The sequence below is a fragment of the Trichechus manatus genome, unplaced genomic scaffold, assembly GCF_000243295.1.
Source record: "Trichechus manatus latirostris isolate Lorelei unplaced genomic scaffold, TriManLat1.0 scaffold00003, whole genome shotgun sequence".
In the NCBI taxonomy this organism is placed as follows: Eukaryota; Metazoa; Chordata; class Mammalia; order Sirenia; family Trichechidae; genus Trichechus; species Trichechus manatus.
This window is the reverse complement of record NW_004443939.1, coordinates 7548621-7561534: the sequence shown is the minus strand read 5'-3', so window position 1 is coordinate 7561534 and position 12914 is coordinate 7548621. Positions and strand designations below refer to the sequence as shown.

The window sequence follows — 12914 nt, the reverse complement described above, 5'->3', positions numbered from 1 at the left end:
AAATTAGTTACTAACACTAGAACATGCAGAGACTTTCTCTGATCAGCGGGGCTTGCCAACCAGAACGTATATATATGTATAGTATAGGAAACCTTCTTGAAGTTGCATGGGAAGCAAAGGGGTGCTTCGCTGTCTGGTAGAAAATTCACTTGCACTTTTTTTTTCTTTTTTTAACATAAGATACAGGACATTTGGGGGGTGCAAACTTTTTTTTTTTTTCCCCTTGATCTGAATGGGTACGAGCATTTGTGTCAGTATTGGTTTCATTATTATTATTATTTTCCCATAGCCCAGTTCAGGGACGCAAAGGTCTTTAAAATTTCTGGACAATCTCTGGTACAATGAGGTGTCTGATAACTGATAAATCCTATGTTGCCGGATACATGTAAAAATTTTCAGAATTGGCAGAATCCATTATAGTGACTTCTAGCTTATAAAATTAACAGATACCATGATTTATTTTAGTTATGTGCTTTGATAACAGAAAATAATTAATCAGCATTTAATGTTGTTAACATATTGTGGTAAAAGCACCATTAGATTTGTTTTTTTGTTTTTTTTTTGTTTTTTTAATTTTCCTTCAGTTTTTAAAGGGATACAAGTTTAACAATAAAAAACATAAAAAGCAAAAATAGCTCCCCTTTTTCTTGCAAGGCTGTTTTTTACCCCAATAATTTAGAGTCCTGGGGTGGAAGGACTTGAAAAACAAAAATAGAATTTTCAACAATCTCTATCTTACAAAGATATTTAGCTATCCAATGAAATTGCACTTTACTCAATTCAAAATTCGATTGTTTTGATTGATTCCTGTCAGTTTCTGTCAAAACAGACCATCTTCCCCATTTCCCTATGAATTTTTGTGTCATTGTTGAAATTGTTGAAAAAAAAGTTTTTTTTTGTTTTTTTTTTTTTAATGTAAGTGCAGCATTTCAAAACTTTTAAAAAACTGAATAGTAGTAGTAGTAGTTTGCCATTTTCGGAATTGTTCTGCAACGTGAGTGAATTCATCGTCCTTGCGGGCCATGTTATATGCTGAACTGCTAACTGCTGAACCAAACCAAACTAAAAGAAAAAATAAAACAGGAACGTAACCGCATTTTCTTTTTCCAAAATGTTACAGAAAACATTGCCCTTTGACTGTCCCGTAAGTTATATATTGCAGATCTCAGCTACTACAAAAGATTTAGTTCTCCGTGTGCCTCTCGATTGCTCGAGGATCACACCGGTGTGGGTAAATTCATGAAATACTGTGAAACAGCCAGGCTCCGTAAGGGAAGTGTGTTACAACGGGAAGTCAGTGAGCAAGGGTTGACCTCCTCTATCCACATCACCTAATGCTCACGCTACCACGGAAACACTTCATATGTTACAAAGCCCAACCATTTCCAGCACCATATGAGAAAATTACAACAGTCCCTAAAGTATTTTAAAAAAAAATCCCAAAAGGTTATGGCCTTTGCTGTTTGACCATAATGCTTGCTGTTTCCTTGTACAAATTGATTTGAATCGGTTTTTCTCCCCTTCCACTGACAGTGAAGTTGTAACTGCGCTGGGTTGAGGTTGCGTCCATGTTACAGAGTTGAGAAGGGGTCAGGTGGTCTGTCTGGTGGATGGTGGGACGCTGCGACTTTTATCCCAGGTACCAGGACTGGAAGACAAAAAGAAAAGTAGAATTAGAAGAACAACTCCTAAAATAACATATTTTTAGAAAGTGACCTTCCAACCATGAAATCTAGATCTACATTAGGGATGAAGGGGAGAAGCCCTGGGAAAAGAAAGGAATGACAAACAGTAGCAATTCTTGAGACAATGAATCTGACCTTACTCCTCTGAAATGAAAATTAAATGTCATCTTTGGGGTTTGTCAACATTCTGAGTATGTCTTACACAATGAAGTATTTATGGTCACTTGATAGACAGGGGTTTTGTAGTTTCGTACATACATATACCATACCCGTTGCAGTTGAGTTGATTCTGACTCATAGCGACCCTATAGGACGGGGTAGAGCTGCTCCATAGGGTTTCCAAGGAGTGTCTGGTGGATTCCAACTGCCGACCTTTTGGTTAGCAGCCGAACTCTTAACCACTACACTTCGTGGGGGGCAGTAATGAGGGCAGGGAACTTGATGATCTTGTTAACCACTGGCTCCCTAGTATCCAGCACAGTGCCTGGCACATAGAAGGTTCTCAATGTAGAAGAGTCGCATGAATGGAGTATGGGTGAGGGGAGAGGTTTCACGTGGCGATGAATGGCCATTCCTATGAGTTTCACAATGTCTTCCTTTAAATGCACTAAAAATGTTATCGTGACATTCTCTTAACAGGTACAGATGGTCAACAGTATTGAAAGAATCATCACCACCACCAGTTGCTGCCAAGTTGACTCCAACTTATGGTGACACCATGTATATCAGGGTAGAACTATGCTCTGTATGGTTTTTAATGGCTGATTTTTCAGAAGTAGATCACTAGGCCTTTCCTCTGAGGTGTCTTTGGGTAGACTCGAACCTCCAACCTTTCTGTTAGCAGCTGAGCACGTTAATTGTTTGCACCACCAGGCACTCCGACAGAAGAACAGTAGAGGTAAAATAGAAAAAGCACTGAATCAGGCGTCCTGGGTGGTCTTGGGCAAGTCACAGCATCTCTCTTGGACTCAATTTCCTTTTATGTGGGGGAGGTAGATTTTATGATGTAAAATGTTTCTTTCAGCTCAATATTTTTAAAGCAATATTTTAAAAAATGACATGTAATAATGAAGTGGTATCAAAATTTCACGCTATTAACTACCTTGATATCTGAAGGAAAAATAAGGCATAGCCTTTGTTCATGCTTCTGTTCCTTCAACATTTATTTAGAACTTTCCATAGGCCTGCTCCTTAGAAGGGAGAACGCTGAGACCTTATCTCACATACTTTGGACACGTTATCAGCAGGGGCCAGTTCTTGGAGAAGGACATCATGCTTGGTAAAGTAGAGGGTCAGCCAAAAAGAAGATGATGATGAGATGGATTGACACAGTGACTGCAATAAGAGGCTCAAGCATAGCAACTATTTTGAGGATGGCACAGAACCGGGCAGTGTTTCGTTCTGTTGTCCACAGGGTTGCTATGAGTCAGAACTGACTTGATGGTACCTAACATGACACCACCACCACATGCCTGCTGGGCCCAGTACCAGTTCTCTTTTCCTTTCATAAATCCTTAGGTGATAAGCTTTGATTTGCAATCTCTCGTGATATATCACTTCACCTGCTGGCATTCCTTTCTCTGTTAGCTAAACAAAGTGTCCAATTATGGAGGAATATAAAAGTTAGTTTTTCAAATGAAATACAGAAGTTATGGCTTTTGCTAACTTTTTTTCTAGAGATACCCTGTCAAATTCACTACATTTATCATTGTTCACAGAAAAATCAACAAATTTCTAGCAAAAGTAAATGCTTCGGAATTCTGCAAGTTGACAATATCAGAAAGGGTTGTATTTGGGTTAATCCAGTCAGATGAGGCTCATCCTTGTCCAAGAGATTCAATTAGGAAAGTAAGGACTCATTTGATCCCAGGGACAAATGGCTAAATGATAGCTACGTGGAGGTTGGTATAAGATTTCCTGGTCACACAAGCAACCTTTGATTTCCAGAGGAGTTTAAAAAACCTAAGCCCAAACCAAGAAACTACTCATCCTGTATACTTTTAATTGTTATTCTTTGACCACATGCTTTGAGGAACACAATAAAGCCTTTTGTGTCCTGAAAGGAAATCATCCTGGCAAATATACACAACCTAAATGTAACTGGATGAAAGAAAAAAGAGGGGAAAGAGAGAAGGGAGGCAAACTCCAAATTGTGTATTTACTAGGCCTCTCCTAAGAGTTGACTCGGATCTACTTTAGAGGAGTGTTCTCTCTTTAGCAAAACAGCCTCAAACTTTGGGTGTGTCTAATAATGCTTAAAATTTCTGTTCTCACACTTTCTAAGTCAGTTGTGAAATCCCAGAATTCTTAAATCGATACTACGCGGTAGTTCTGGAAGCAAACGCTTGGGACCCAGTGAGTCAGCAGGGGGAGCAGTTTCCCATACCACAGTTCCTGGACACAACCTCCGTGCACTACAAAAATCTGCAGTGCCTCTCTGCGCTCGTCTTAAAAAGCAAAGCAAAAAAAAAAAAAAAAAAGTTTCTTCACACATCTTACTATTCAGTATGTGCCTTGCAGACAAGGTTACCCCAGAGCAGCTCTGTAATCCTTCACTGAAATAGGCTTTATTGATTGCTCTGGTCTATTGTTCTCTTTTCAAGTCCCCCAAGTTCAAGTTCATCCTGGTGTTACATCATGTCTGGTTGCTAAGAGCAACCAGACAGACCCAGACGTGACTATCATTAGCAAGAAACCCTCCGCTCTCCTCCCACCAACCTTCCAGTGGTTCTGACGTAGCAGGCCCACTGCAAACACATTGAAGTATTTATTCTGCCTAATTTATGACCTACACAGCAAGCAAGACCCCCACTCCAAAAACCAACACTGTTGTATATTTAATTAATCTGTCTTTCTCTGGCACTTGGGAAAGTTAGACAAAGAACTAATTATTGTGTTTCACTCTCCACACTTTTCTTTTGGGGGGTGAATATTTGCATGGGAAAGAAAACTACAAGGCTCAGCACTGGCCCCCCTCCCCTTTTTCTTTTTTGCCCTATTGACATTTCATGAAATACTTTAGCTGCTTAAGGGAATTAGAAAAAAAAAATGCGATGTGAATGTTACTCCTTCTGAGCTGGTATTCAGTAACACAAATCAACTCATGACATGTTTAAATTTAAATGCTAACCACACACTCTCAGAGTTACTTTAAAGGTTAGTTTTTAATCAATAGAAGTTGCTGACTCCGGGTTTTTGAGCTGCGCACTGCAGCTCTCGGGCTTTTGTCTAATGTTAAAGCTTTCAAACTTTTTTTTTTTCCTTGAGATGATTTTAGCAATGATTTGCAGACACAGAAGGCTATTGTGCTCTGACCAGCAACATGTCAATAGAGGAGCTGAGTTGCCCTGTGGTGGGGTGTCAATATGACTCCTGAAGGCGTGGGTTGGGGGTCTTTAATAACCCGTGAAAAAACCTTAATTAACCCTTTCAGGTCCAAGCTAAAAACCTATTCTTAAACTTTTGTCACTCCTGTAAATTGACCATTAGGACTTATTTCAACATCACGCTAATCTTCACGACAATTAACCCAGCTACTTGACCAAGAGTTTCCAGAGTGGGAAGTTAGTTAGGGGAACCACGCAGGGAACTTTTTTTTGGAAGGGGAATAAGGTCTCTGATTAAATCATGTATTTGGTGGAGGCGGCAGATGAACAGGTACAATAAAAAAAAAATTGATCATCTCACCAATCAGTTTGTAGCGGAAGACACTCTTAATACCGCTGTGATGAGTGTGGTATTTGGATGTGTGTAAGGCTCCCGACTTCCATAAACTTTCACCAAATCTTAATAACATAAGATGGTCAAGATAATGTTTGGAAAAGTCCATTTTTCTCTTGTGATTTTTTTTTCTTACGTTAAGCAGGCATTGCAAGTTCCAAAACATGTATAGAAGAATGCTTCTTAGTATTTTCTACTTGGGCCATATAAGAAAAATATAAAAGAAATCTGAGGTGGTTAAATTGTTGGGGTTGAGTAGCCAATCACTGGGAAAATGCTGATGTATTAAATAAAATTCATTTATGGAGAGTTAAAAAACTGTCTTCAGACATTTACTGACATAAGCTTATGTTTTATATGGTTTCTGCCTTCAAACTTTACAGCCCCTTAACCTAACCTACTGTATCCAGACGGACTACAAAGGAATCTCTGTCCCTTATCTACAGTGAGTTTCAATATTACAATAGAATATAGGATGATGTTATCTTGATATATTTACATCAAGGAAGTAAACATGAAGCTTTGATCTATTTTTTCCTCAGGACTTTTCAGCTATAGTTGTTCTGGTGTTCCATAAATCCACCCTCCCACAAAGGATCTAGTTAAGTAAAATTACTCCATTACATTTACGATTTCTACAGTTTAGGCTATGCTGGGGGGGAGGGGGAGAGAAGGAGGGGTGACTGTCCTCTTTCAGTGTTCAAGGTGAAACATGAAAAGAAATCTGCAGCCCAGGACAAGAGCTCAGCTTTCCTTTTCTCCAGTCAAATGAAGAAGTAATCTCATCAGGTTGGAAAGTGCTGACTAAGAATTTAATAAAGTGCCTGCAGATGTGGCGTCTCTAAGGTATTCAACTCATGTAATGCAAAACAGCTCCACACTGAACGTGCTTATAAAATTTCATTTAACCATTGCAGGGCGACTTTTTTTTTCTTCACTGTTCTCTAAGGAGTTTTATCACACTTCCCACCCCTTAATTTATAGCTCCGTGGAAGTTTGAATCCCATTCTGCCAGGATTCTGGAATACTCACAGTAGTCAGGTTTTATGAACCGTAAACAATATCTATCAGACTGCATCCTACACAGGAAGCCTGAAATGGCAGTAGTACCTTTGACAGTGCCAGTCTGTTTCCTTTCTTAGGCCATATGACAAGCAGTTAGAAAACTGAGGCCATTTTCAATTATTTGTTCATGAGGCTGCTGAAGACGAAGAGGCTGATGAAGACAACGGACTCAACTCTAGTTAACACCAATGACTCTTAAAAAGGCCTTTTATATGCTCTATTCAGTAAGGGTAGGATGTATACTTTACAAGCAAAAAGAAATGCAAGTCTGAGATATATTTTACTTAACCAAAAAAAGGAAGAGAGGGTGCTGAGACGGTGGGGGTGATGGTGGAGACGGGGAGGACGGAACAGACTGTGACGCAGCAGAATCTGTTTTTCAAATTAAAAAGTTAAACAAAAGGCCTCAAGGGCAAAGTTTAGCACTGCGGAAGGAGGTTGTTAATGTGGAATCCAGAACTGGGTGTGACACTTTGCTTTCTTCTCCAGGCAAGGTGGGTTATTTAAGGACATTCACACACACAAAATAGAAACGTGCAAATACAGGAGCTCTCCCCTCACAACAAACCCGACTCCCCATCACCCCCCAAAGAGGACACTGCCAGCTAATACTGCATGAGTAGTGGTCGCCATTTTAACTTCTGTCTTGAGGAGATGATACCTCTGCTGGGTCATGTTAATGTAGTTAGTCAGTTGTGGCTTCCTGTTCTTGTTTGAATGAACTAAAATGAAGTTCACTCTTCAGACCAAATAAGTTGTCCCTGGCAGATCAGCCAAAAGCCTGATACTACCGACCCCTACCCCAACACAGTGGAAATGGACAGGGCCTCTGAGTGTACTCTGTTTCTCACATTAGTATAAACCACTCGGGAGCATTCATTCACTCATTCAGTAAGTACTAAGTGCCTACTGTGTGCCAGGTGCTCAGTATGCTAGGTTCTGGGGATACAATGATGACTAAAACAGATAGGGTCTCTGCTCTCAAGGAGTTTATTTTCTAGCAGGAAGAAGGAGCTAGATTTTAGACTTCTAAGCCCTTCAAAATACCAGGTACCTTGCTTTGTTCATAGCTGTTGTTCTTAGCTGCTGCTGAGTCAGCCTGACTCATGGCAACCGTATGCACAAGGGAACAAAACACTGCCCAGTCTTGTACCATTCTCATGATTGCTTGGGGACTGGACCATTGTGATCCACAGTTTTCAGGGGCTGATTTTCAGAAGCAGATCACCAGGCCTTTCTTCCTAGTCCGTCTTAGTCTGGAAGCTCTGCTGAAACCTGTTTAGCATTGTAGCAACACACAAGTCTCTCTGACAGATGAGTAGTGGCTGTGCATGAGATGCATTGGCCAGGAGTAGAACCCAGGTCTTCTGCATAGAAGGCGAGAATTCTACCACTGAACCACCATTACCCCCTTGCTCAGTGTAGGCTCTCTATAATAAACTTATGTTGACTGATGAGGCTGAGTGTCCAGTGTCCAAAGGACCCAGGATTGGGTTCCACTTTTCCATGTACTAGTTGTGCAACTTAAAGTAAGCTGGTCCTTGTCCTCGGGACCTCAGAGAATTGTAAGAACAGTTTTGCGTTCCACGAGAAGAAAGCAATGGTTTACATCAGTTTCTCCTGAAAAGGATGACAGTGACATGCTATATACAGGTGTCAGTTACTGATACTGTCAGCCTCGAGCTTTGATCTCTGTAGTCATTTTTTCTTGTCTGGTTTTGTTAATTAAAGAATGCCTGTTTCAATAAGGCTAAACTAAGACTTGTTTATTGTACAGGAAACTATTACAACATTAATGGTCATGATTGGCCCTGCTTATCTTCGTGGCCTTATCTTTTCATTGCTTGTACTCAACATTTGTGCCGTTTTAAACTTCTTCTAGATCCCCCAAAGCCAAATATTTTCTCCCTGCTGAGCCTTGGCACAGGCTGTGCCCCTCTCCTTGGCTTTGCTAATACTTACTAGTCCTTTAGTTCTCAGAAGTCTTGTCTTCCTAGGAGTCTTTCTCAGGGCTATCAGCCCCTGTGTTTACCTCTGTCACAGTCGTTGAACTGTAATTACGTGTTTTTTTCCCCAAGAAAACTGACTATCTTCTCGAGTGTTGCATCCCCAGTGTCTTGTATAGTGGCTGGCCCCAAGTAGGCCCCAAATAAACACTGATGAATGAAGGACAGAGAAGGAAGAAACAAGCTGTATCTAAGGCTCCCAAACCCTGGTGTCTGTCACCCCAAGGAAGATAAAACCAGGCATTTGGATGGATGACTTCTAGCATGGCTGAGCCACATCCATGCTTGTACCACATGTCCACATCTCCCCAAATGACAGGTGCTTTCCCTAGAGGGACACACGTCTCCACAAGCAGCCCTGGGCAGTTCCGACTGAAGATCTGTTGCAACGGGGCCGACTGCAGCCAAGTGCGTCAGCAGCATGTGCAATAGTTTTGTAACATGGACTGCTGCCTACTTACTACAAGCACGGAGGAGTTGTCCAAACCACCACTCCCTGGAGAGTGACCGTGCTGCTCCCGGCCAAGACCTCCGTTTTGGTTCAAACCTCAAGACGGGAAAACACTAATCTTTTTACCCAACAAACCATCCAGCACCTCCACACCTTGAAAGCGCATGCGCAATCCAATTATTCTGACTGTTGTTCCAAAGTCTGAATCTTTCACTGTATTCCAACTTGCCCTGATATCTCTCTCTGCATCTTTTTTCTTTTTTTTTTTTTGGTCTCCCTTTCCATTTTCACAAAGTAATCTTTTACTTTATGAAACCAAAGACTTCTGGGTTAAAGACTGCACTCTGGCCCACTCACATTTGCTCTGATGATTTACTGGAGGGTAATATGCAGAGTGGTAAGAGCTAGTGCTCTGAAGTCGAAATTACAGAATCCTGGCACTATTATCTACTAGCTGAGTCATCTTAGGCAGGTTAGTTAGCATCTCTGAGTCTCGGCTTTAGACTCCATGAAACAGAGATTACTATTATCAGTTTTTGTGGGGATTAAATGAGATAATAACCTGATAGAGGCAAGTACTGAAAAATAGAAAATCAGGGCAGGTAGGCTGTCTATCAAATATGTATGGTGCCTAAAGGTCCATGTGAGATTTACAGAGGACCAGTTTCCTTGGAAAGTTACAACTTAACAAGGTGGCTTTCTCTTATTTAATGATACAATTTCTTAGTTAAAAGTAGCAGCTCTGTCAGTTCCATTTCCCCAGTTGCAAGAGAAAGTTCTTGAGAAAATAAAAAAAAAAATCTGTCTTTAATTGCTGTATTAAAATCAGAGCAGTGAATCCAACAATACAAAGGGAACTGGCTCAAGTTTATGAAAGGCATTTGGGCCTTTGCCTTGTGAGGCTAAACTGCACGCCTTGGAGGTTGGGGGTGAGGGGGAAAAAGGGCGGGGGGAGTAGTCAGGCAACCAAGTGGGACAGAAACAATCCTATTTTGGTTTTTGTTAGCGAATGGCATACTACATAGATCAGAGACTTCTTATAAAATACAAACCCCCACTGTACACAAAGCACAGGAAAATGTGAGGAAAAAGGGAAAAACTAAAAGCAGCTTAGGGTGTGTTAACGCTGCTATTCTGTCAGCTTAAAGAGTATTTTATGCTTGATCAACAGCTCTTTTTTATTGTGCTTTTCTTTCATTCATTCAAGACATCAAAGCCCGGCGCCACCAGTGTACCTGCCCTTCTGGAGAAGCTTGTGAGGGGCTTCTAATGAAGCAGGACTCTGGGAGCCAGAGACCCCCGTGGACACAGCAGTTCAAAGGGAATATTTCAACAATGATTACATTTTGTAAATCTTTTTATGAAAGAGACAGCTTATTTCCTGCTTTTTCATGAAAAATAGATTCTACCCATTAAAGTGAGCCCGCTCCACGGAAGCTGCTTGAGATCTGAGGTGCAGCGTGGAGATTAAGGGGACGACAGCCTGATGAAATCGTCCGGAGTTCCCATCTACTTGGCCGTGGTGGCACTGCTGGATTTTCTGGGCGGAGCCAGGACAGCGCACTGGATGGCTCTGCTGAGGAAAATGCAGTGACGACGATGTTTAGTGGGTTTATTTTTTGGTCGGTCCTGGTATTTATTATTTGTTCTTTTTTCCTTCCTACTCCGCAAAGTCCAGCCAAGTATCAGAACGCGTCAGGCCACCCCTCCTATCTCACAAAAGCAAGATTAAAGATTTTAGTTACAGATTCGTTAAATGCTGTATTTTAATGCCCCGAAATGGGACAAACCCTTTTCCATATGGGAAGGTAGCCATAAAAAGCTGGCTCTGGTCTGAAGACACAATACAAGGCTTTATTATTGGCTACTGTCTGCCCCAAAGGCAAAAATAAAGAAGGCAGCCCACCCCTTTGTAATTTGTAATTTCCAACATTAAAATAATCTTTCCCCTTTTCTCCCCCACCACCCCTTTTTTTTAGTGTGGTGGGGGGAGTTGAGGGAGTCCTGGTGGTGCTGTGGTTAAAGCACTTGGCTGCTAACCAAAAAAATAAATAAATAAATAAAAATGGTTGGCGGTTCAAACCCATCAGCTGCTCCACGGGAGAAAATGTGGCAGTCTGCTTCCGTAAAGATTACAGCCTTGGAAACCCTATGGGGCAGTTCTACTCTGTCCTATAGGGTCACTATGAGTTGGAAAAGACTTAGAGTCAGTGGGTTTGGGTTTTGGGTTGGGGGGTGCTGAGGGCAGGAGGGAAGGAAGGGAATATGATTCCCCAGAGAGCTATGAAATGAAAACAATGTATGTTTTCTAGACATCAGATTCCAATTTTAATTAGATGCTGGTTGTCTAACAAGTGCAGACAGTCACACTTGGGGTTTGCCCAATGGTAGCCCAGGGAGGGAACCTTTCTTGTTTAAAAAGAGAGGCGTGGGAGAGTGCAGGTCAGAGTTCAGCAGAGCATGGCCACGTTGTTATAATCATTCTGCTGCGTGCTTCCCCGAACCTTCTCTTCCCCAAAGCTGAAAACCTCTTCCCAAATATGACTCAGGCTCACAATGTACCTACTATGTCAATTTCACTGCTCTGATTGTACAGGTAGAGAAAGTCCAGCAAAAGGAAAAAATAACATTAAAGTAAAATGTCTAAAGTTATTTCAAAAATTCTCTCAGAGACGTTCTGCAACAGAACTCCAGAAGATCCAGCACTTTGCCGGAAACTAATTCTCCAACTAAACTTTCCAGCCAAGGAATCCTTCAGACACTGGATGGCATCTGTCACCTTTGGACTCTTCCACTCGGCTGGCACCTTCCTACATGACCCTGTCCACAAGTTTTTGCTTTTTAGCTCTTTAATCCTCATTTGTTAACTATCCTTGGTCCTCACTGTTCTCTCATCCAGTCCCATTTCCTGCCTCCTTCCATCCCTCAAGCCAGTCACTCCTTCTGTCTCCACCCTTGTTTGAGCCCCCCTGGGGATTCACAATTCCTACTCTCTCAAAGGCCGTGCAAACCAACATTCCTTCCTACTCCATTCACCGGATTAGGAAAGGAAGTGAAGAAGAAAGAACTGGACTGCAACCACAACCACCTCGTTTAGTGCTGGAATCAAACGGCTTCTATAGTGAGCCAGAGGAACAAGGCTTAGAGATGGGGTTTGGACAAAATGTGGAGGAGGCTGTAACATCTTTGTTTTCACATTCATGAGGACAAAGAGTGAGAGCATAGTGAGATGTGACTGAGCACTGGGCTGCCAGGCAGGGACCCTGGTCAAGGCCAAGCATAGTCCAAGGCTTGCTGAGCAATCTAAGCATGTTGCAAGATCTCTCTGATTATACTACAAAGTTTCTGTTCCTATACCTTTCTTTACCTTCTAGTAAAAAAAAAAAAAATCTATTCTTTAGATTTTCCTAGTTCCCAAAAACCCAACCAGTTGTTGTTGAGTCTATTCTGACTCATGGCGACTCCATATGTTACAGAATAGAACTGTTCCATAGGGTTTTCACGGCTGTGACCTTTCAAAAGCAGACCGCCAGGTCTTTCTTCTGAGGTGCCTCTGGGTGGGTTTGAACTGCTAACCTTTTGTTAGTGGTAGAGTACTTAACTGTTTGCACCACCCAGGGATTCCCTCCTAGTCTCCAGGGGTCATCTTTTCCAGTCCAAAGTGTAGATGTGATATTGGCTGTTCATATCCCTCATTGAGGTTAAAGAGTCATCTTGAACATGGAAAAACTCAGGTTATTGAACCAGAGACCTAAATTCTAGACAGTATGACTACCAGGGCCCAAGTTAACTTATCTGCAAAATAGGCCTCGGTATACCAGCTTTCACAGCTTTTTGGGGACACAAAATGGCTTTGTAATACTAGCCTAAAATGTAAGTAGCATCATTATAGACAGCACTGATGCGATCTGGACTGGTGGCCAGGGCTTAATCTGAACCAAACTCCTCTAGATAAAAATGGACTGATTTCCCAGAGCCCAGTCAAAG

The 12914-nt window shown here is 41.6% G+C and overlaps 1 protein-coding gene across 2 annotated transcripts in view; it reads right to left on the bottom strand.

Annotated features, from left to right (window-relative positions):
* Nucleotides 1–582: 582 nt before the first annotated feature.
* The window catches only part of NFIA (nuclear factor I A), a 406515-nt gene continuing 394183 nt past the window's right edge, over nucleotides 583–12914 (bottom strand). Inside the window, exon 10 of one of the 2 annotated variants that reach the window (XM_004368998.2) lies at nucleotides 583–1648. In XM_004368998.2, coding sequence (XP_004369055.1) covers nucleotides 1572–1648 — 77 coding nt within the window. In that variant the 3' untranslated portion in view covers nucleotides 583–1571. The remainder of the gene's footprint in view (nucleotides 1649–12914) is intronic. The other variant, XM_023730604.1, reaches the window with a different exon arrangement.